Source organism: Lutjanus erythropterus, chromosome 20 (assembly GCF_056507025.1).
Source record: "Lutjanus erythropterus isolate fLutEry1 chromosome 20, fLutEry1.hap2, whole genome shotgun sequence".
Lineage (NCBI taxonomy): Eukaryota > Metazoa > Chordata > Actinopteri > Lutjaniformes > Lutjanidae > Lutjanus > Lutjanus erythropterus.
This window is the reverse complement of record NC_139336.1, coordinates 17,391,312-17,414,150: the sequence shown is the minus strand read 5'-3', so window position 1 is coordinate 17,414,150 and position 22,839 is coordinate 17,391,312. Positions and strand designations below refer to the sequence as shown.

The following is a 22,839-nucleotide window of genomic DNA, read 5'->3' as shown; positions in this document are numbered from 1 at the left end:
CTGCCTGCCTGCCTGCCTGCCTGCCTAGCTTGTATATTTAACCATATGTATGTATGTGTATGTGTGTGTAGTGATATTGTACATAAAGTGTGATTCATGGTTGTCTGTGCTCTCATATTGCATATAGCTGTGTGCGTCTGTCTATAAATGTGTGTCTCTGTTTACATGCGTGTATCCATATGTGTGTTTAGACCGCGAGGGGAGGGTGGGGAGGTGAGGGTGGGTAACATTGTTAACGTTCCTCATTGGCTGAAATATTTTCTCTGGCAACTAGAAAAAGTAATTCTGCCTGCAGAGGCACTGCAGTGTGTGCTGCAGCGAGAGAAAGCAGCGAGAGAGAAATAGAGGGAGTGTGTGTGTGTGTGTGTGTGAGAGAGAGAGAGAAAGTGAGAGAGAGAGAGATGATGGGGGGGTGGGCAGGCAAAACAAGCCACATGCATAAGGAGGGAGCCAGAGGCACAGAGACGGAGAGGGAGAGTGTGTGAGTGTGCATGTATGTGTGAAAACACTGCGCATGTGTGACTGTGAGGCGCACTGACTGGAGCAGACGGAGAAGGAGAAAGAGGAGTAATGAACGGCAGCTGAGACAGGAGGAGAGATAACAGCAAAGGAGAGGAAACGAAGGAGAAGAAGAGACATTTTTACCTGAAAGCAAGACGAAAGACAGGAAGGGAAGGAAGAGAAGGGGGAAGAGAAACAGCACAGAAGCTCAGGTCACTGCACAGAATAATAAGCTGAATAATTTTAAAGAGCCCTTAGGTGGAGGGGATGGAGAAGGAGAGACCAGAGGGAGACGCTCAGCCACAGCTCAGAGGAGAAGGAGAAGGGGTGGGAGAGTGAAGGACAAAGGTACCAGAGGGGAGAACAGCGAGGGATGCGGAGCTCGATGAAAGCAGCCTGGAGACATGACGCATCCACCTTGTAACAGCTTCCTCCATCTTACATCTCCTCCATGTTTGCCTGCTGCTCGTCGCTCATCCTGCTAGAATCGAATGGAGAGAAGAGAGCAGCATCCTCCCCTCCGGTGAGACATCCATCCCCCTGAACAAAGAGACTGAGCGGCTCGGTTTTATCTTCACAGAGCAGCATCAACATCAGAGCTGACGGCAACAACAACCTGAACAGGAGGCAAGAAAGGACTGGAACAAGAGAAGTGCGTAGGCAGACAGGTGAGGATGAAGAGAGGATGAGATGATACTGAGGTTTTTCTGTGCGTTAATCCTCATGATTTGTACCTGCATGCTTCAAATGTGCGAGGTGTGGCTCATACTAATGTTCTCCTCTTTCTATGTCTCTGTGCGAGGATCAAAAAGACAGAGGTGGTCCTTGCCTTTTTGCTTTGTTAAGTTAAGCTGGTATTTACATGGTTGTTGCATCATGGTCGTCCATTTTGCAGACGCACACATGGATGCATGAATGGAGACACACATATATGCGCAGAGCAAACACCTGCACGCCTACTTGCCTGCGCTGACCACAAACAATGATCAGAATCTATGAATAAGACTGTGACAATGTGTGAGTTAGGGTGTAGATGGTATATCCAGGGTTTCATGTCTCCAGCGGTTATGACATTTCACAGACCTCTGCACAGACAGACAGTGGGGGCAGGAGGACGAGGAGGGAGGGTTGGGGGGGTGATAGGGACAGGGCAAGAACTGCCTGTTCTGTAGCTGTCAGCAGCACTAAGGCATCTCCATATTGGCCATACATTGGCGCTGCAGTGAGAGTGCTGGGTACACCATGCTGCGATTGCATAACTGCTCCCGAACGCACACCCCTCCCACATGCTAAAGCTGCTCCATCTCACACCATCCAAATATTTTGGCCACCTTGCCTCTATCTCGCAGTCCCTCCTGAGTCCCTACTCAGACGACATCAACAATGTCGTCCACCTTAAACCCTGCGCTGAGATCCTAAAAGGAAAAATCAATCGCCTTAATCAGTCAAGCCAATGTTGTTATTGAAGACCTGTACATTTGCTGAAGCGTTCCCTCATAAATCTTCCATGAGGTCTGTGTCAGCCAGAGCGATGATGGGTATTGCTTTTATTTTTCTGCCCGTGTGCAGCTCTGCCATGTTGCCGTGGGAGCTACATAGGCGAGAACAAAGAGCACTTGGCTGTAATGAATTGCGAGGCAAAATGGCCGATGTCTGCCATGAATGACAGCGGGCTGAATTATTAAAAACAACACCTCCCCACACACTCACTGAGCACTTTATACCCATGAAAAACACAAACATCGGACTGCCATCACGCAGGAGCATGTGGAATAATTGCATGTAATCACAACTTGATGGATTTGATGGTTACAAGAACCACACGTCATGTTTGGATATGAAACCTGGGGAAAAAAAATTAAATCTTGTATTTAAATCTGTTGTTATACCTGTTATAGGTAATTGAAATTCATCCGTTTATTCAGAAAATGATAGCAAACAAAACCCCATTGAGACAGGCATGAAATTAAAATCTAAATATACAAAAATTAAGTTTTGGCATTTGCAGTTATATATATTATGGCACTAAGTTGTATCCATTATCAGCATTTATATGGCACCACACTTACTATACTTTTAGATTTATGAAATATGCCCCAGAAGCAAATCCTCCTGTATTTAAATCACTCACAATATTTCACTCAATCCCTGCCAGCATCATGATTTCCAGAGAGAATCTGCAGCCAGCAAACATACAGTAAATCTGGGGGATTTGTCCTCAGATCACGCTAAGGTCATAACTTGTTACGTAATCCAAATAACAACATAATATCCCACACAGGTCTGAGGAGAGATGTGGCGATGCTTTTTACCAGCCGAGGCATGAATGTGGATACACATCTCAACATAGCTGGCATACCTGACATACTGCTGGTATGTGGTGGTGGTGGCGTAGGGGCACAAAGACCCTGACCGTCTGTTCTGTCCAGGCCAGTGGATGGATGGATGGAGGGAGGGATAGATCGATGGATAGATAGACAGATCTTCATTGAGAGAAAGGAGAGAGAGACAGGCAGGGAGACAGACTGATGCAGGGTCTCTATGACTCATTCAGAACATGGTGCCCTTCTCCTGCTCTCCGATCTGCACAGGTGGAGTCTATCCAGTCTGATCATGAGGACCTGAGCTGTGTGTGTGTGGGGGGGGGGGGGGGGGAGTGCGAGAGGGTAGGAATGTTCTAGGCGTGTGCTTTAAGGTGTGTGTTTGTGTCAGTTTAATCAGTCAGAGATAAATCTAGCAAGATATACACATTTAAAAATATTCCATATCTGTTTGTTATCTGTTTGTTTGTGTGTCTGCTGGAATGTAAAGGGTGGTGCTGTGCACATGATGGGGAGTCGTCCGAGGGTGAGAAAATTCTAGGATATGTGTGTGACTATAAACTATGTGTGCAGCTTTGTGTGTGTTTAATGGTATGAGGAATTTGCTGCTGAGACAGACTCGTCTGACATCCCTGTGGTCAGCTCTCCCTCTTCTTCCTCCTCTTGCTTGTGATGACGAGGTCAAATGCCTGCCATGATTTCATTAGTGTAATAATTCCTCTGCAGGGAGAGGATCCAGAGCTATGTATACACACACACACACACACTCAATGTCAAGGCTGCATGTGGGAGAGCTGCAGCACCGTGTTAATATGGTGGCTGGGTCGGAGATGAGCTCCTTACATAACCAGAGAGGGCTCCGTCGATTAGGAGGAGGCTGCGCCAAAGCTGGCCCATCAGCAGGCAGCTTGCATCAGTTATCAGCCCTTTTCATAGCACTGTCACCAAATTAGAGGGTAATTTTAGCTGCTTCATCTCCCCCCCCCAGGCTCAAAGGCTCCTCATGCAGCCTGGACACTTCATCAACTCGACCCCTGCCACCACCAGGCAGACATGTTTTCACAAGCTTGTTATATCCACAAAATGTGTCTAGACTAGAGTTGTCATGATACCAACTTTTAAACTTACATTCAGTAGTAGCAGGTTTCAGGAGGAAGTGATTACACATAGCAGGGTTACGCAATTAGAATACAAATAATGGTTACTGTATTCTGATACTGTTAAAGAAGAATACAAGCAGGTACATTTAGTAAAAATGGATTATTATTATTATTATTATTAGCAGACTTACAATTTAAATATACATTTAAAAGTGAAGAACACTATAGTACCATGCGCAGTGCATACACAGAGAATGTGGGTAAAAACACAAGACAACCCCAACCTGAATAAGTTTGTGGAAGTTTACTTGAACTTTCAGTTTTAAGCCTGAATAACATGCAAAGTACATTTAAATGTGCATAATTAAATCTATCAATTTAAGTGTCCATTCATGCACAATAAGAAAAGCAATAACTGGACAAACAATTAATAAACTACTACAACAAACACAAAACATTAGGTCAAACAGTTTCATCATATTTGGTATTTGGAGAATCTAAAACTAATGGAAAGACTTTAATATTGTGATTCTTGGATTAGGTTACTGACTGCATTTTTTTATGATGTAATTAGTATTTGTAACAGAATATGTTTTTAAAGTAACCCTTCCAACCCTGAATACTAGTATAAAAACTGGTACTCAATATCTCTTTCAATACCATGGTAAAAGGAAAACAAAAGTCCTATTTTCCTCTTTTTTAAAAAACAACTAACTGAACACAGTACAGTACAGAAAAGGTCACTGAATAGTTTCAGGCAGGACAATAAAGCTTGAACTAAACTAAGGTATTAAATGATTTCAATACTATAGCCAACAGATGTTGTATATATTTTGACAACCTCAGTGTCTATCTGGGAAAAGTGGAGCTGATGATTTTAATTTCCAACAACAGCTCAACTGACACTGGATCGATTGAGGCCAATACCTACATCACTGTTTGAGAGTTTAAAAAATCATAAAGTAAACCGACATTTTTATAGAACCTTTAAATGTGTTTGTGCTCTGCAGTTTCTAAATGACCTTAAACATATCTACTGAATTGCTTTGCTGTAATTGTTATTGTTGTTTATAGGCCCATGTATACACCAATACAGATATACGTGCAATAATCTAATAACAGCAGCTCTGACATCTCAGTAGATTTATCAGTCAAGCACTTATTCAAACAAACATTTAGTATAATTTAAATTAAATTCAAAATCCAGGCCTACAGTACAGTTGCACTCTTGCATCTATTTTATATTGAGATTAGAAGCATAAATACAATATGGCATATAGTATAAATTATGGTACCATTTAGAATTATTTGATGCTGATATACTTTCTGAATTTGGGTACTAATAGCAAAATGTAAAATTTTTGATACTTTACTTTGATGAATCTGAACATGTTTTTTTTCTACACAACACTTACTGACTTGCAAAAAGAAGCAAAAAGTCTAAAATGTTAAATATTGTAGAAATTAGGGGTACTCAAACTTTTTCCCTTGCAGAGCCAAAACTGAAACTTAATAGTGGGCCACAGGCCAACAGCAAACACTGTTACTGTAATGTTGAAATGCAAAATGGTACTAAGTTCCCTTAACTGACTGACCTCCTATGCAAGGTGATACTTTGCCTGCTGTTCTCAGATTATGAAAAAGAAATAATTTGGGATTCTATATATTTAAAGAGCCTTTTTTACCTCACAAAAATAAAACAGCATGAATCCTTTTTTTTTTCTTTTTCCTTTATTGCTTTCTTTCGCTAGAAGCAGCTTGCAGGCCATATCAAACCTTATGGCCGGCCAACTTTGGCCTTACTTTGAGCAGACCTGGTCTAAACACATCTTTCCTTTAAGAGTCTACAAGTGGCATGATTCAAAACAGCATACATCTTATTGCAGAATAAGTAAACAAGACCAAGAATCAGCTCAGGCATTCAATGCCAACACGTGTTGCTTGACGGTTTAAGATACACATATTATCACATATTTTAGCTCCATATGCAACTATAATTATGACAATAAGATTATATTCCGTACATTTTTGTCTCATATGACTTCACTGTACTCAATATCAGTTAGATTGTTTTTGTGTTTTTGAATACATTTGCCACATAGTGATTATAAAGAGAAAAAAAGGTTGTCTTTTCCTGATCTTACAGGCTGAGTCACCATTACACTTCTAAATATTACATACAATTTTCCTTCTGACTGTTAATGACTGCACCTGTAGGGTCATCGCATTCAGCATGATTTCTTGCATAAATATCTCCTAAAATCATCAAGCATCACCCCCTAAATATAATCACTATCAAGGTGCTTGAATGAAAATAACATGGTATTTTCGTCATTTGCAAGACGGTGAGAAAAAGAAAAGAAACAGAGGCTATTTTGGGAGAAGTGTTGCAGCGCTGCAGTGCTAGAGGAACACATTTGGTGAGATTATGTATGATTGTGACTATCAGCTCTGTGTGTTTGAGTGTGGGGTGTGCAAATATGTCCACAGATTCATTGAGAAGGGATAGAGGGAGAAGGGAAACAAACGTCTGCCTGCTTGCCCAATATGGCAAGCTGCATCACGTGAAAGTAATGGACTAAAGCACTTCCGCCTGTTAGGTACATCTCTCTCATTCGGTGTGAATCTTCAGCAGGGGTTGGGGGCAGGAAACCACTGAGAGGTACATAGATAAACAAACCATAAATAGAAACCAGAACCAGCGCTGCGCTCCCTCTCCTCTCCTCTCTTCTCTTCTCTTTCTCCCATGTAGGTCACCTCCTCTGCTCAGTTTTTTTCCTCCCTCTAATGAGTCATTGCTGTTGACGGCCGTGCACAGAATGAAAGATGTGTCATCCTTCCTCCTCTGCTGTTTGGCAGCTATTGTTTTGGTCAAACTAAAAATTTTCTTCCATGCACTTGTTCTTTTTTCATAAAACCCACACACGCACAGTATGATACAAACCCTCAATGGGGACTGCAACCTGTTCCTACGCATGATCGAGTCTAACTGACGCAACTCAAAAGATGATGCTGATCGGATGCAGCAGGAAGTATGACAACAGAGCAAGGCCGCAACATGTGTCACAATCACAATGTGTGCCGTTTACAGTACAGCTGACCTTCTATAAGTGATACTGTTATGACCTTTAAAGCTTTCCAATGGAAGGAGTTAGCTTTTTCTTACAAAGATTGGCACAAACAAACATATTTATTATCCCACACAGACTCACATAAAAGCATAAAGAAAGGGGAATAAATTTGATGAAATGACACATAAAATAACTTTGTGAGGATACCTGTCTACAGAATGAAACAAGCTCAAATGTTTAAAGAAAAATTATAAAACATCTATAAATGGCTCTTTTCTTACTTCCTACCCCCCTGCCTCCAGCACCTTTACTTGGACCACACCTTTCTTTGAACTCAGCCTTCATTTTCATCTTAACTACACACCTGTGAAGTTTCTTTGGTTGTGATGCTGTCATGTTGACAATTCTGTCCACAGACACACCTTGCAAAGTACTTAAAACTGCTTCCATTGTAGTTCCCACTACAATGGGTGTCTGCAGGACAGGACACACACAAACACACACTGACACTCTGTCATGGCTGGTAATTAGTTGCTGCCCTAAAAAGCACATTATTTAAGTGATCTAAATTACACTCATCACACACTTCAGACACACAGTAGGTGTGTTGCTGTGTCTATAGTTCTTTTGCCAAAGCACACCACATATCAACAAAATCTTCCGACTTAGTGACACGCTGATTGTGTTTAGTCAAAAGAAAGGCATGCTATCCGTGCTGTGCCCCAGAGCATGTGGCAACACCACAATTATCTCACGCTTTAAAGAGACACACCTGGGCCAAGGCCAAGATGCAAAAAGAAATATTTTTTTTTGTGAGTGAGCCATAATGGCAGCCTTCATCATCAGATAGGTACAAAGACACTGCTCTTCATGCAGATACAACAGACTTTAAAGTGGATTCTTTCTCCATGTTTACAAAAAATAATCATTCAAATACAGACATGACATTTCAAATGAGTATATGAATTTCAAAGTCAAACTGATATCTCAGCTAGTATTCTGTCTATGAAACACAATGAAAATGCCAAAAAGCACGTGTCAGTGGAGCTTGTTCTGTTTGTTTTCTTGTCGTTCAACTGTTCATTCAATATTAAATGTCATTAAAATTTCCTAAATGTGATAAGCGTGTTTGTCAGAGCAGAAATTCATGTATTTTAAAGATCTCTTTATTGTTTTCACAGGTAGATGGACCAAAGGCATCCTGAGGACACGTTATGAGTCTGAGACACTGAAAAAAGGAGACAAGCACAGACGCACCCCTCAGACTGTTATCACATCTTCTGCTCAGTTGGGAGGACTGTCTGAAAGTCCAAATAACAAACCCTTCACTCCCACCTCTGAGGAATTCAGGAGCCTTGGAGCTTGAAGGAGTCATTCCAACACAGCTTAGGACACCTCCCAAAAAAGACCTCCTCCTTCTTTCTTATCAACAAGCCACCTAGAGGGTCACACAGGGTCACCTGACCAAACTGGACCAAGAGCAAAGAGACAGACTCGAGGTTATTCTTTCTTTCTCACGCACTCGAGACGAGGTGTAACACACCCGTAGCCAAAAACAGGAAGTTAGGCGGGCGTTTGAGTGAGAAACACATGTAAAGGGCTAGTTTGAGAAGGCAAGAGTTTCCTTGGCAGGCCACAGGATATAGTTCAAGACAATACCTCTTGGACCTTTTTGAACTGCCTGAACTCAACCCCCTCCACCCCCACTCATCCACCAACCTGTACTGTATGTATATATGTGAGCATCTGTGTGCATATGAGATTATTTATTGGTGTTACCACTGAGTGAGAACATATCTTTGTGCTAAACTGTCCTTGTGTGTAACGTATTCTGCAAATAGCCATCAGAGACAGCACAGGAACATCAGCATAAGTGAGTAAAAACAACTTAAAAACTACCTTTAAGTAGTCAACACTGGTCAGATACAGTAAGCTGGACTGTTAAATCATCTGTACATATCAGAGCTGCAGATTGTGGTGCTCTGGCTGAGCTCCTCTATCTGGCTTCCCCTCATAAAGACTCAGGCTGACAGTAGCGCCCACCACAAGGGGGATCTCTAAGGGAAACATGGAGGCAACTATCCGTCCTCATGTCCCCTCCAATGGCTGACTTCAGAGAAGGAGCCCAAGTCTTTTCCCCTTGTCCACAACTAGGCAGGGGTGTCCAGCGCTGATAAGAGCCACAGCCCCTCTCTCTTACACCTCCACAAACGTGCGAATGTCCTGCCTCAGGCGTCAGCCCGTCACCATCCCCATGGACACCGTCAAGATCATCCAGTCGGAGAAGTTCCCCAGAGAGTGCCCCGTGCCCGTCACCCAGCCACGCTATGCCCCACCCCCCAGAGTGGCGTGGGACGGCGGAGGTGAAGGCGAAATCATCGTCAACCAGGCCTGCAGTGACCTGACCCTGGACATGGCAGGGTCCCCCCGGCCTATGGTGTCCCCCGTGGCGCCTGTGACGCGCAGGGAACAGAGCTTCCTGGCGCAGCGCAAAACCAGTGCCAATGAAATCTGCTACCATCAGTTCCACTACAAGATGGAAGACGTCATCGTCAACCAGTACGTGTTGCGCTCCTCCTCCACCTCCTCCTCCACCTCTTCCTCCTCTTCCTCGGGACCCGTCATGCCCTGTGAGCCCCTGGACTGCCCCACCTGCGGCCACACCTACAACTTCGCCGGCAAGCGTCCGCGCATCCTCTCCTGCCTGCACTCTGTGTGTGAGGAGTGCCTGCAGATCCTCTATGAGTCCTGTCCCAAGTACAAGTTCATCTCCTGCCCCACGTGCCGGCGTGAGACGGTGCTGTTCACTGACTATGGCCTAGCTGCCCTGGCCATCAACACCAGCATCCTGAGCCGCTTGCCCTCCGACCCCAATGGGCCTGTGCAGTGGGGTGGGGACGCCGACCGCAGCTGCTACCAGACTGTGCGCCAATACTGCCAGTCAGCCTGCACCTGCCAGATCGCCAACCCCTTGTCCTCCTGTGGCATCATGTAGACAAGGGGGGACACTGCAGGCATGACTCGACGCTGCCCCCCCTCCAACACCACCACTCTTTTCGTCTATAAGCTCTCCCCTCTCTGCCAATCTCCCTTCACACACATACAGTAAATAAATCCCTCCACAGATGTTATCTCTATATATTTAATAGCACAGATGGATGCTGTGTGGGACTAATGGATGCCGGTGGTTCGATAAATAGTAAATAAATGTATTTTATGTATGGACTGGAATCCTATTCACCCTCTCTCGTTTGGTTGGACGTGTTTGTCATTGACATCTCTTTACATGGGAATGCCAGGGGAGGTCTATCCCCCCAACCTAGGTGAATAAAGATTAAATAAATGATAAAAGTAACTCATGTGTGGCCTGCACTTGTTATCTCTCAAGTTGCAGAGAGGATTTTGGCTTTCCTTTTGTTATTTCGACTAGTGCACTATAGAACTGGAACTCTAGATTTTACGGAGAACAATTAATGGGATTTAGTGGCATCTAGTGGCGAGCTTGCATTTTGCAAACACTTCGTCTCAACCTCCCCTTCCGAGCCTGAAACAGAAACTACAGTGGCCAAAAATTTTGTGAAAAATGCAAAAATTCCCCATTTAGAGCCAACATTTGGTGTATCGTAGAAACATGGTGATGCAACATGGCGACCTCCGTGGAAGAGGACTCCCACCCTCTGTAGATATGAAAACACAACAGTACTTATTTTCAGGTGATTTTTTTTCCAGCACAGTTTAAGTGTACCAGATACCATAAAAGCCATCCCTTAATTCACACCTTATTTTTGAAGTCAATTCAGAAATGACTGATTTATACTTCAAAAATTAAGGTAATTTTAGGTTCAAATTCAGGGATGCTTTTCATGACCTGGTATCAGGTATTTTTTTTTTTTACCCCTTACAAATACCCTCAGATGATGGAGTTAGTATGTTACCTACAGTAGATGGTAGTCAGTATGCCCCCTAGTTTGGAGAACAAAGAGGAATACCAGTGTGGGAACCTCAGTGATGTACTGCTGTGGACAGGATCAGCAAAATGTATTTTAACTACTCACAAAAGATCCATGTAAAGAAATCAATATCAGTTTAACAGCATGCAAAATTAAGAATATTTTCATTGCTTCACCTTGCTGCCAGACTGCCTTTCCTGTAGGAGACTTCTGTTATAAAAGCTAAATATCTCTATTAGCTAACCTAACCCCTAAACTAACCTAAACTAACCTGGTTAGTTTGTTTGTGTTAATGTGTCACTTTGGTCACTTTGGTGACCTCCAAACAGGAGGTGAGTTGACCGCCACCTATTGTAGATAATAGCCTGATTATGGATAAGTGCCTCATAACAATGTCCGAACCGTCCCTTTAATTCATGCAGAAACGCCATTAAAAGCCTGGGGAATAAATCCATTAATTTATCCAGTCATCTACTCCAAAACTGAAACAATTAGTTGATTCGTCCATTAGTGAATAAACTAAAAATTAATTTATCAGGAATTTTGCTAAGTAATGAATTGTTTAAGTAATTTATCAAGCAGTGTTCACCGGATCTAATTTTGCAAATGTGAGGATTAGCTACCTTAATGCTATTGTACGGTGGTTATATTTGGGTTTTGAACTGACATCTTAATAACTAAATCATTAACAGAAGTGACTTAAAAATAATCAACATAATCATAAGTTGCTGCTCCAGTCACGTCATGTTTGCCTCCTCAGATGTATTTTCATTTTTAGTTATGGGGTGCAGTCATATTGGATTGTTTGTTTTTTTTCAAGTGGACATGCAGCATTCTGGGATTTGATGGATATGAAGCATGTTGAAGAAGTACACCAGAACAAAAAAAATAAGAATTTCAGAGACAGTTATATTCACATTATATTACTTGACATTTACAGTGTGATACAGTGTGTAAATTTTTTGCAGCTTTGGTGGATAAAAAGTGGGTACAAGCTTTACTGCTACAAGAACTTAAGTTGCCCATCACAATTTTATATAAAATCAGTATAAATAATATTGGCAAATATACAGGAGACAATAAATAAACTTTGCAGATTGTTACATCACGAGCTGAATAGGAAGCCAGTTTGAAAGCAGTGACAGTGCTCAGGCTTTTAAAGGAAAGCCTCCTCCTCTTCAGACCTGACACCAAAATGTCCATCATCATTTATACAGGCAGAGTTTTCCTCCTGCTCCTCCTGAACAGCTGGCTCAACCGTCGCCGGGCCGAGTTTTTCTCAGATGACTGCATCTGCTGGCTGAAAAGATAAAAAATTCATGAAACAGAGCTGAAACGAGCTATTGTAGAAAGCTGGGAGCAGTGTGTTTGCTAAGGTTCATGAAAAATGAGGACAAAATGTTCAAGAGGAACAGACTGAAAATTAACTCCCACCAAAGCATCTCTGCATCAACTGTGCATTAGCTCTGGACCACTGCATCGCTGTGGCTGGCTGCCATGTTGGAGCAGCACACACATTTCCTCAGAGCATCATGCATCAGATGAGATTAATAACACTGCCCCCTTAGAGGTTACAGTCATAAATATAATATCTCACCCCTTTAATTCTCTCGCAGCAGCTGAATTTCTTCCCAAAGAACCAATTTTGAACTTCCAGCTCTTGTTAGGTTTATTTGGCTCCTCTTTTTTAAACTCCTGAAAAGACACAATAGCACATTTGTGGATCAAAATAATACAAAAACATTTAAAAGGAAAAAATAGAAATGATCTAGAAAAAAATACAATAAAACTCACTATAACACAATACAATTTACAGTTGTTTGATTGTTTTTATTGCTTCAGTGCAGATGATATTTGAGTGCATTTTACCTGTTTTTCATGGTCTTCCTCTATCCTGTCCAGCAGGTCATCTGTACTCAGATGCTGCCCTCTGCAGTCTGCATTTACCTTTCCTGCACCAAGCACATACACAATAATATAGTACAGTACAGTTAAGATCTATTTCTATATAAGAATATATTAAATCCACAAAACATACCAAAACAAAAGGTGAAAATGGAAGCAGGTTAACAATGACTCACTCAAATGTAGTGCTGCAAGAGTTGTATCTGAAGCTGATCTCTGCCGAAAATGTCTGTGAGTGTAATCTTTCCGCCTCTGTGGTTCACTGGAAGTGTGCTCGGCACTTTCTGTATTGTCAAGCCTTCGACAAGGAGAGAAGTCCTCCTCAGCAACTTTAGAGCCACTCTCACAGCCGTTGAGAGCCTGAAAGACAGTCAAGTGAGGAGAAAGACAATGTTGTCATGCTTTAATTTCATATTAACCCTCAGGCTGCAAGAAGACATCTTGTCATCACCACCCTTTCAAGCCTATGTCATGTTCATAAACCCATGGAAACTGTGACAACTTCATAATTGCCTTTGCGGAGATGCGACACATGAATGTCTTCACCTGGCTCACCTCCATGTCTTCATGCTCCCGTGGGGCATTTGCCTCCATCTGTAATGCTTGGTTGTGCAGCTGCTGTCTGGCAACTTCTTCTAACATTTGGCACACCTGCTCCAAGTAGCTGAGCCCGGGGCTGAGTCCGTTGCCCGCCTCCTCACCGAGGTCCTGTACATATCAATGAGCAAAACAAATGCTGCCTTGTAGTGAAACTGAACAGTTACTTGGAATATTATTGATATTGCAATATGGCCAAGTATAATATCCAAATTGCACAAGCTGCATTTTTTTTTTTTTGATAAAGGTCAAATATGTTTAAACATACCATTATAAATGAAACACTGTGGTGCCACTGAGATGCCCTGACCTATATACATCATATTGTCCAGACATAAGGGAACATACATGTTTAGTATAGACCCAGCAAAAATCACAGAATCATTTTTATATTTTTTCAATGAAAATGAAAAAAAAAAAATCAAAATTCCAGCTAAAACCATAACTCATATCGTAATTGCAATATCTTAAAAAAAACAAACACTTTTTTTATATATATATCATTCAGCACTAGCTTCACTGTTTGAGAAATCCTGCAAAATGCTGCTATAAACAAAGTATGGGTGATATAATTCTATGGCACTTTTTAGCTACGCCAGCTGTTGGTCAGTTGATCCAGCACTTTGTTGCATACTGTAGTATGTCAACATCTACCAGACGGACACATTCATGGTACTAAGACAATCAAGCCTACTGATTTTAATGATCCCTTTCCTCTTGCATCACCAGCAGGTAGACATGTGTGCTAGAAATTTTGACAATCATGTCTCAGTCAGGATGAATTCATCTCTTCATGAGTCAAATACTTTGGGTTATGATTATGATACATCTTCCAAGATGGCACAGTGGTATGGCGATGTGGTCCTGCGCTGCCTGTCTGTTTAAAAAGGTCAAAAAAGGGTGGTCTGGTAGCTCAGTTGGTAGAGTATGATCCCCATGTACCAAGGCTGTGAGTCCTCTGCAGTGGTCATGGGTTCGACTTGCTGCATGTTGTTCTCCCCCCTTGCCTGTCCTCATTTTAGCAGTCCCATCAGTTAAAGCCATAAAATCCCTCCAACATATATATATATATATATCTTTAAAAAATGTTTAATAAACTGATGGACAGAGTTGTGCACACAGCATCACAAATAACTCGCTGTGTCCCTCCCACCATGTCTGAACTATGGTTCTGAAAGGTCTCCTCATACCCTGCAAACCCTTTATTCAGTCTTCTTCCTTCGGGTAAAAAACTATGCAGTATCAAAACCAGAACATCTTGCTTCCACAATAGGACTTACCCTGAAGCAATGTGCATCCTAAATCAAGCACATGCACTTCAACTTGTCACTTCAAGGGCGTGAGACATATGAATTGCACTATTGTATTTATTGTGTTTATTGTCCTGTCCCTGCAGTGTAATCTGTCCTGGTGTATAATGTGTAATATTTGCGATTATGTGCTATGTTTTTCTTGTGTGGAGCACACAGAAACAAGTTATAATCAACTGTGTTGATATGGCAATAAATTATTGAATCTTGAATCTCAAATCTTAAGACCAAATACCTGCAAAACTAATGGCATTCCCATCAGCCATAGCTGGACTTTGTCTTTAGTGCTAATTTGCAAATGTAAGCATGCTAATACACTAAACTAAGATGGTGAGCATGCCAAACTTTATTTTATGTGCATGTTAGCATGTTGAAGTTAGCATTTAGCTCAAAGCACCCCTGTGTTCAATTGGCTACAGCTTTACAGAGCTGTTAGCATAGCATTTTATTTTCTCGTACATAAAATGAGGTGTGTTCAGGCACATTGCTGGTGCATTGCTGTCTTGAGGCAGTGAAAAAAGAGAAGAAGGAAGAAAGCAACTCAGCTGACCAACAAAAATCTGGCCTAAAGTCAGTTAGAGGATGCATCATTCAGATAATAAGATGCATCTTCATAGACAGGTTAGCAATATGTATAAACTCTGCTTATAGAGTACTGCAATTAAACTACGGGTCATTAAAATCAACATTCTGATTAATAGTGGATGGGTTACAGGTGAGTGAAATAATATGAAACATCTGCCCCTGAGAGATACTGTACACATTTATGCACAAGGCACAGCAGCTGTGACTTTGTTGACTGTTTAAATCCAGCAGGCTCGTCAGGATCTGTTAATTAATGTTAAACGCTCTGCAACACATCCAAAAGGTCTCACACACATTCACGGTTCATACAGTGAAACCGTTTGGAGTAAAACACCTGTATAATGTTGTACTGATATATAAGTGCTTTCTTTCGTGGTTTAATGATCAGAGAGGCATTAATGAAGAAATGTTTTGTGTTGTAATGTCACAGTAGTCATCCCTCTGTGCCTCATATCGGGCGTAAAAGCACACACACACAGTTAGGATGGGGGAAACGGGTCATCCTAGTTCACCCACCTGCAGCCCATCTGCTATTAATCATAATGTCATAATTTTATGACTGCTGGGGCTGCTGATTAACAGCGCAGTATCTGCATCACTATAAGAGGCTCATTTCAGCATCTTTGCTGCTTTGTCAACCTGCCAAGTCCAGCGCGGCGTGCCAGAGGCAGGCGTACCTGGCCCTTAAAGGAACTGGGAGACAACACTGATTGGTTTTGTTCATGTTACACCCAAAAACACATCTATGATTAATTAAGAGACTAAATATAACTCCTTTGTGCCGTGTGCCTTACTTAGCACCCAAATGAAGGGGCCTTTTAAATAACAAAGTGGAGATGGACACAACTTAAATGCACTCTTGGTCATATTGCTGAATAGAATTGGGGCTGAAACTATAATTGTTTTTATTCTCAATTATTGCTTTTTCAATAAGTCATTCTATCCACAAAAAATAGTGAAAACTATCCATCACAGTCCAACTTGTCTTTAAATCAAATGTTTGACAGGAGTCCAAATCTCAAAGATATTTAATTTACAATAATGTAAAACAAAAAATAAATTCTACCATTCAAGAAATGAAATGGCAAATTAGTTATATAATACCACTAATAATGAAATATAAGGTCAAAATTGAACTGAGACTAGATATTGCATGGGACTTTGATATTTGTAATATCAGTATATGAATTACAGTAAATTATATTAAAGACTGCACTATGTTGCATTAAATGACTTGTTCTTTTCCGTGAACTTTTGAAAGAATGACGAAACGCTCGACCGGTTCAAGATAATGAAAGCATAATTACACATAATTGCACAATTGAGTAATTATGTTGACCTGGCAGTATATGTCTTCTTGGAATTGCATTTATCAAAGCATTTTAACCCTGCCTCTCATTTAGGGTGCACACACACCCAAAGACTAAAAAAACTTAAAAAAAGATAATAGAACGCAACTAGAATTAATCCAGTTGTTTTAACACCTTTGTGCGCTCTCATACTGACTCATACATTTGCAAATGTGAGAAGGAGTGTTCTTTTCCATTGTTGGTTAAAATCAGGACAAATTTTTTCCACCAACAACGTGCCTGTTACATTTATCCAAAACCCTGCAGACTGCTCAACTTCCCCCACATGTCGCTTCTGTCCATTCCTCTCATGCCTGTGGGCGTAAAGTCACCTGGGCAGACTGGTTTATGATCCCTCGCACCACAGACGGACTCGTGACGGGGCTGCGAGCATGAAAGGGATTCTCTATGAGTAATGACATGCCTGTCCTACTTAAAATTTGAGAGCAACTTGTGTGTTGCGTGTTGCAACCCTTTAACTAGAAGTCAAAGTAGAAGCCGCCTTGTTACACCTCTGAGACTTTCATTCAGGCTTTCCTTTTACAGTTACGAGCCTGTGCTGCCGTGCAAGACCATACATGTTACTGTGAAACTGATGTAATCCTGAAACTGGTTCCCAAATGAGCTCAAACAGAAACAGAACACATCATGGAAATGTTTCTATCGCTTCTGTTTTCCCACAAATGTTTGGTGTGTGATATAAGCAGTATCTCACCTCTAATCTTGTCTGACCAGACAGCTTGCCACAATTCATAGACGCTGGGCGTCTGCACATGTACCTCACGGGCACTGATGGGTTCGCCGTCCCCCTTAGGCCAAAAATCTCTGACCTTTGACCTCTCACTATCTCAGATGTGTGCCGTTTAGGGAGAAAAGATGCTCGAGGTCGTCTCCTGAGCACCTCATCCACTGTAAGGGGCTCCGGGCTGTCCTTTAGATGTTTCGAGTCAGTCCTCTGCTGTGCTTGTTCCACTCTTTGGTGCAAGACCTCCTGAGCTCTGCCGAATGAAGAGGAGGAAGAGGAAGGTGGAGGAGAGGAGTGGACAGGAGACTGCGATGTCGAGGCTGGGGTTTCTGGTGTGAATGTGTCTATTTCTGCATTATCTGTCGAGACGGAGCAAGATGCAGCGGGGAAGAACGTGTCCGAGCTGGCTGTCTCTACTCCAGAGTCCACCGATTCTGAGCGCAGGTTTGTCCCCACGTCTGAGGAAGGTGTAGGAGAGTCTTCATCAGCATTCCCCAGCCATTCTGAGTCTGAGCCTCCCTCAGTTACCCAAGCCTCCATGAGGTTTCCAAAGCTCCTGTAGAGATTCATCCTTTACCCCTCTGTCCCTCTTCGCACCTCTTCTGCCTCCGAGCTGCAGCAGGAGAATGAGACAGCCCACACACTCATTAGCTGAGGTGAACAGGCGATGTAGAATTCAAAACATCCCCTCTGATCCGCCTCTGCTCCTTCACCACGCCCATCCCCAGCATCTGTCCTGTCACAGCGCAGAGTTGCGTGCTCATACCTGCTCCTTTGTGTCACCAAATCCTGGGAAAAAGAGTGACTCATCCACAGTATAATGTGAAATGTTGGATTGTCCTCTCATCTGTAAGAATGCAAGACATAACAAGAACAAGCCATGACATGGTCACATAGATTTACCCTTTTACACTGCATGGGTAACTTCAGTTACAGAGGGCTTTTCAAGAAACAGAGGTGCTCTAAACATAGATTAAATTAAATGCAAACTTAAATCTTACACTTAAAGAGGTTTAACTTATTAGCTTGCTAACAAGTGATATAATGTTTTGTTAACTTTTTATCTAGCTGACAATGTAACATTTATTCACTGTAAACCTAGTTTTGCTAGATTCTGATCAGAACTAATCTCAGATTATATTAATCTTTGTTGGTGTAATCCAGTCAAAAAGTCTTGAAAGTGTCATTGAAATGTTGTGGGAACAAGTTGAGATATAAAGAAAACTCAAGCTTTAATTTGACCCATTTCGTCATGAGTGTGAGTACATGAGAGGGGTAATATAATATGTTCAAATTCCTCAGTGGATATACGTACATTGTTATGGTATGTGTGTGTGTGTGTGTGTGAAAAGCGGTAAACTGTAACAGTAAACGCTATTTCGTTGTTTCAGCAAGATTTATCTGAGAGGAATGTGGAGAATGGACGCTCCTGCGTGTGTGCTGATCTGATCTGCATTCCCCAGGTGAACAGTGACAGACAGGACAGGTCATCTGATCAAACACAAAAACTCATTCACCATCCTGGAAACAGAAAATAAAAGGAAGTTATTTTGAGTCTGTGCACAGTCTGCCAAAAAAAAATCTGCCTCACCAGATTTCGAAAGTTAAAAGCCTTTGAATTTCTAGCACTGATTTTTTTTTTAAACTAAAATTATGTATCTGAATTTCTTGCCTCTGAATTTAACTCAGTAACTCATCTTCATTTTCTAGTGTTCACAAATTCAGACTCAATAATTTGAGTTTCAAAATTTCAAAATCAATCATATAAAATATTTAAAAATCAAACGATTTGGAAAATTTAATAAACATTTTGATTTAATATTTTACAGACATGTCCATATCAGAGCTGTATAGATACATTTGAGGACACTGCACCCATGTCATCTCTGTTTTGGGGGGAAAGTTGGGAGATACATCTGGTGGAAGTTACTGTATATTCTCAGATTTAGGATAAAATAAAAACAAAAGTTGTACACATGTAGAATTTAATTTCTATCTATCTACATACATACATACATACATACATACATACATACATACATACATACATACAATTTTAACAGTATTTAGATAAAGGCTTTAAATAAGTGCACTGGGTTTTCTGTATTTGTTTTCTCTAATCTTTGTCATTTTGTGTTTATTACTTGGGCAAACTAAAACTAAAACTTTAAACTAAAACACCACTTTAGTAAATTAGATGAATTGCTTAAAGGGACTTGAACTAATATACTTTTATTTTGTTTATTTCTTTATTTTTTCACTTGCTTATTTTTTATCAGTGTTTCTACTTGAGCTGAGTATTTCTTAAAAACCCTCTACAGTATACTGTCACTGTTAATATTCCTTCATACTGAGCCGCTAGAGGTCGGTATTGAGCATACCTCAAGAATCTTATTAAAAAGTCACTTTAGACAACAACACCTCTGCTAATACTCTCATGTAGTTCATGTGTTCACCTTCTCTGACTAGAATATTATTTAAAAAACATATTACAGGACGATAAGGACAACAAGTCAACAAAACCGTCCATGTGAGAACAAGACTGCTGGATCTGAAAACTATGAGTGAGTAACAGTATTAGACTGTAATAGCTGCTCTGCTGCACAGTCTTGCAGAAAACAATAGTATTTTTGTCCTTGTAGAATAGTTTCGGTGCTCACGTCAGTTCAGATGTCACTGAGCTCCATCAGTGTGTTTGGGTTTAATTCTCTGTAGCAACCAGCAAACACCACAGTCATAACATGACGACCTGCTGCAGCCTGCAACTCGAGCAATATGGAGAAATACGCCCCTAAATTCAGCAAAGTCCTGGTGACACCTGATCCACATTATATACAGGGGTGAGTACACGCATCCTGACACCACATACAGTAAAATATCATTTTAATATCGAAGATAAAGTAATGTGTGTAGCATGACTGCACAGAGTTTAAGAGAAGTTTAATTAATGTGGATAATAAAATAAATAAATAAAACCAGAGAAAAGGCAGTATTTTTTAACACATTAATATTGTGTCACATTATTGTTAATGAAATATTTAAGTGTAGATGTAAATTTTCACCCTCATGGAAACATCCCCATTATATGATATTATATAATATAATCATTATAATCATGATAGAATTATGACATATATATTTACATGAAGATAAATATTGTTTTGTTCAGTTGCCCACCACACACTCAGACACACACACACACACTTCTTCCCACACCAGCCACAAGGAGGAGGAACCATTTATTGCTATGACAGCTGTCCTCTGAAGGCAGAAGGAAACTGCTCTTGAACACTGAACATGCTCCTTAGACAGGAAGTAAAGAGACACTGCATACCTGACACTGTAGCTAAAATACTTCAAATGTGCGAGCAGTGTTATCAGTGGTTGCTCATTTTTTTAGCCTGTTTACATTGTGACCCTTCACTTAAAATTCTTAATATTTTAATTTGAAACGGCAGCTGTGAGCGGCCATTGTGCTGTTGGAAAGACAGGGGGAATTATGTCATTAGAAGGTATCTCAAAACCTGGCAAAATAAAACCAGGACTAATTCCATGGCCAGTGACGACGAGATAAATGAGGAATTATGGAATTTTCCTTATGATGGAACCGGTTTTCAAAATCAGTCAGCATTTTGAAACTCCTATTGTGTGAACCCAGCTAAAAGTGGCCAAATCTGGACCATGCTAGCATCATGCTAGCCACATGCAGTATAATCAGCCATACACATGCTAAACTACCTACACTTAGTCTATCATCTTGCTCCTCTCTCCATGCAGTGTAACAGTACAACTATATACACCGATCAGGATAACATTACGACCACTGACAGGTGAAGTGAATAACACTGATTATCTCTTCATCATGGCACCTGTCAGTGGGTGGGATATATTAGGCAGCAAGTGAACATTTTGTCCTCAAAGTTGTTGAGTTAGAAGAAGGAAAAATGGGCAAGCGTAAGGATTTGAGTGAGTTTGACAAGGGCCAAACTGTGATGGCTAGACGACTGAATCAGAACATCTCCAAAACTACAGCTCTTGTGGGGTGTTCCCGGTCTGCAGTGGTCAGTATCTATCAAAAGTGGTCCAAGGAAGGAACAGTGTTATGTTATTTGATTGCAGATTTACATAATATAAAGAGTAGAAATAAATAGAAATATGTGACTATTACTAACTGCAGTATTTCTTATAGTTTGTTCTAAATGTGCACTTTTCTCCAAAACTGTGCCTTTATAATTGTGTATGAAGAATGAGATCCACTCAGTTATTCTGTGTGTCTGTGAGTGCACACACCTGAAAACCAGTATTCCAGTGTTATTTTCAATTTTCCGGATCAGATTCTGGCCCCTTTTTTTGCCCTGGTCTGCCCTCAAGTGGTGGAGAATTGCTACAACATCATAAGGGGGTACATTGCCTTCTTTATCCAAAAAGAGGATATAAAGTGTCAAACGACAATTATCCACACTTAATTAATAAGATACTTAATACTTAATTCAATTATATTACATGCTTTTGTCTGGATGCCAATAAAACTACCCAAATATGATTTGATAGGATTAGACTTCATAAAACTCACTCTAAGGTCTTTTTGAAGGGCATCAAAGATTTGTGGTTTTAATGGAAGTCAGTGGACAGAAACATGTCAAGGGACATAAAAAGGTTGAAATATTTCACACAATGCAGTATGGTGGGCTACTGCCAAGTGTGGAACACTTAGGAGTATATTTCTAAGTGTAACACACTTACAGCTTTCAGGAACCCTTTTTTTTTTTTTGACACAAAAACTGAGCTACAAATACTGTGTTCAAGTTATCTCAAAGGTAGCCAGTGCAGATATCAGTATTTTTGTGTCCAGGCAGTAATGGTAAGGCAGTCATTTATATCTATGACATTATACCAATGAATCATATTATTTTAACATTAAACACTGGGAAATAATAAAGTGTAAAAATATACTATAAATGTGATTAGGAATAAAGTAATTCTGGTAGGTAGGAAATACATATTAGAATGGACTGCTAAAAATGTAGTTATAACATGAGTGCATAATAAGGAATAGTAAGGATTATTCACTGATTTAAAAAAAATAATAATAATTTAAATTTAAAGTTTAAGTCGGTCAAAATATTAGAGTGATAAATAAATTGTAATTTTTAAGAGGTTATTTTACATTGTAACACACCTTAAAGAAATTACCACAGACCTAAATTCAGCAGATGTACATATATATACACACACACACATATGCATCTATATATACATATATACACATACATATATATGTATATATATATATATATATATATATATATATATATATATATATATACGATGCAGTGTACATGAACACCTTATTACACACCTTACTACTTAAAAAACAAGTTTACACAAAATATTAATTCAATTAA

The 22,839-nt window shown here is 40.6% G+C and overlaps 2 protein-coding genes across 3 annotated transcripts; one reads left to right on the top strand and one right to left on the bottom strand.

Moving 5' to 3' along the window:
- The first annotated feature begins 421 nt into the window (after positions 1 to 421).
- Positions 422 to 10,348, top strand: rnf208 (ring finger protein 208). The gene is made up of 2 exons (XM_084746499.1): positions 422 to 1,169; positions 8,175 to 10,348. Exon 2 carries the CDS (start codon positions 9,212 to 9,214, stop codon positions 9,986 to 9,988), a length of 777 nt encoding a protein of 258 aa, XP_084602625.1. The 5' UTR covers positions 422 to 1,169; positions 8,175 to 9,211; the 3' UTR covers positions 9,989 to 10,348.
- Positions 10,349 to 11,845: 1,497 nt separating this feature from the next.
- LOC146308323 (uncharacterized) lies at positions 11,846 to 18,554 on the bottom strand. 2 transcript variants are annotated; one of them, XM_084745958.1, is made up of 6 exons: positions 17,405 to 18,554; positions 13,395 to 13,556; positions 13,025 to 13,208; positions 12,813 to 12,895; positions 12,541 to 12,638; positions 11,846 to 12,243 (listed from the first exon to the last, which is right to left on the bottom strand). In XM_084745958.1, the coding sequence occupies exons 1-6, from the start codon at positions 18,002 to 18,004 to the stop codon at positions 12,153 to 12,155; spliced, it is 1,218 nt and encodes a 405-aa protein (XP_084602084.1). In that variant the 5' UTR covers positions 18,005 to 18,554; the 3' UTR covers positions 11,846 to 12,152. The 2 variants fall into 2 exon arrangements, with proteins under 2 accessions (XP_084602084.1, XP_084602085.1); XM_084745959.1 differs by having other exon boundaries at positions 13,404 to 13,556; positions 17,405 to 18,541.
- Positions 18,555 to 22,839: the final 4,285 nt, after the last annotated feature.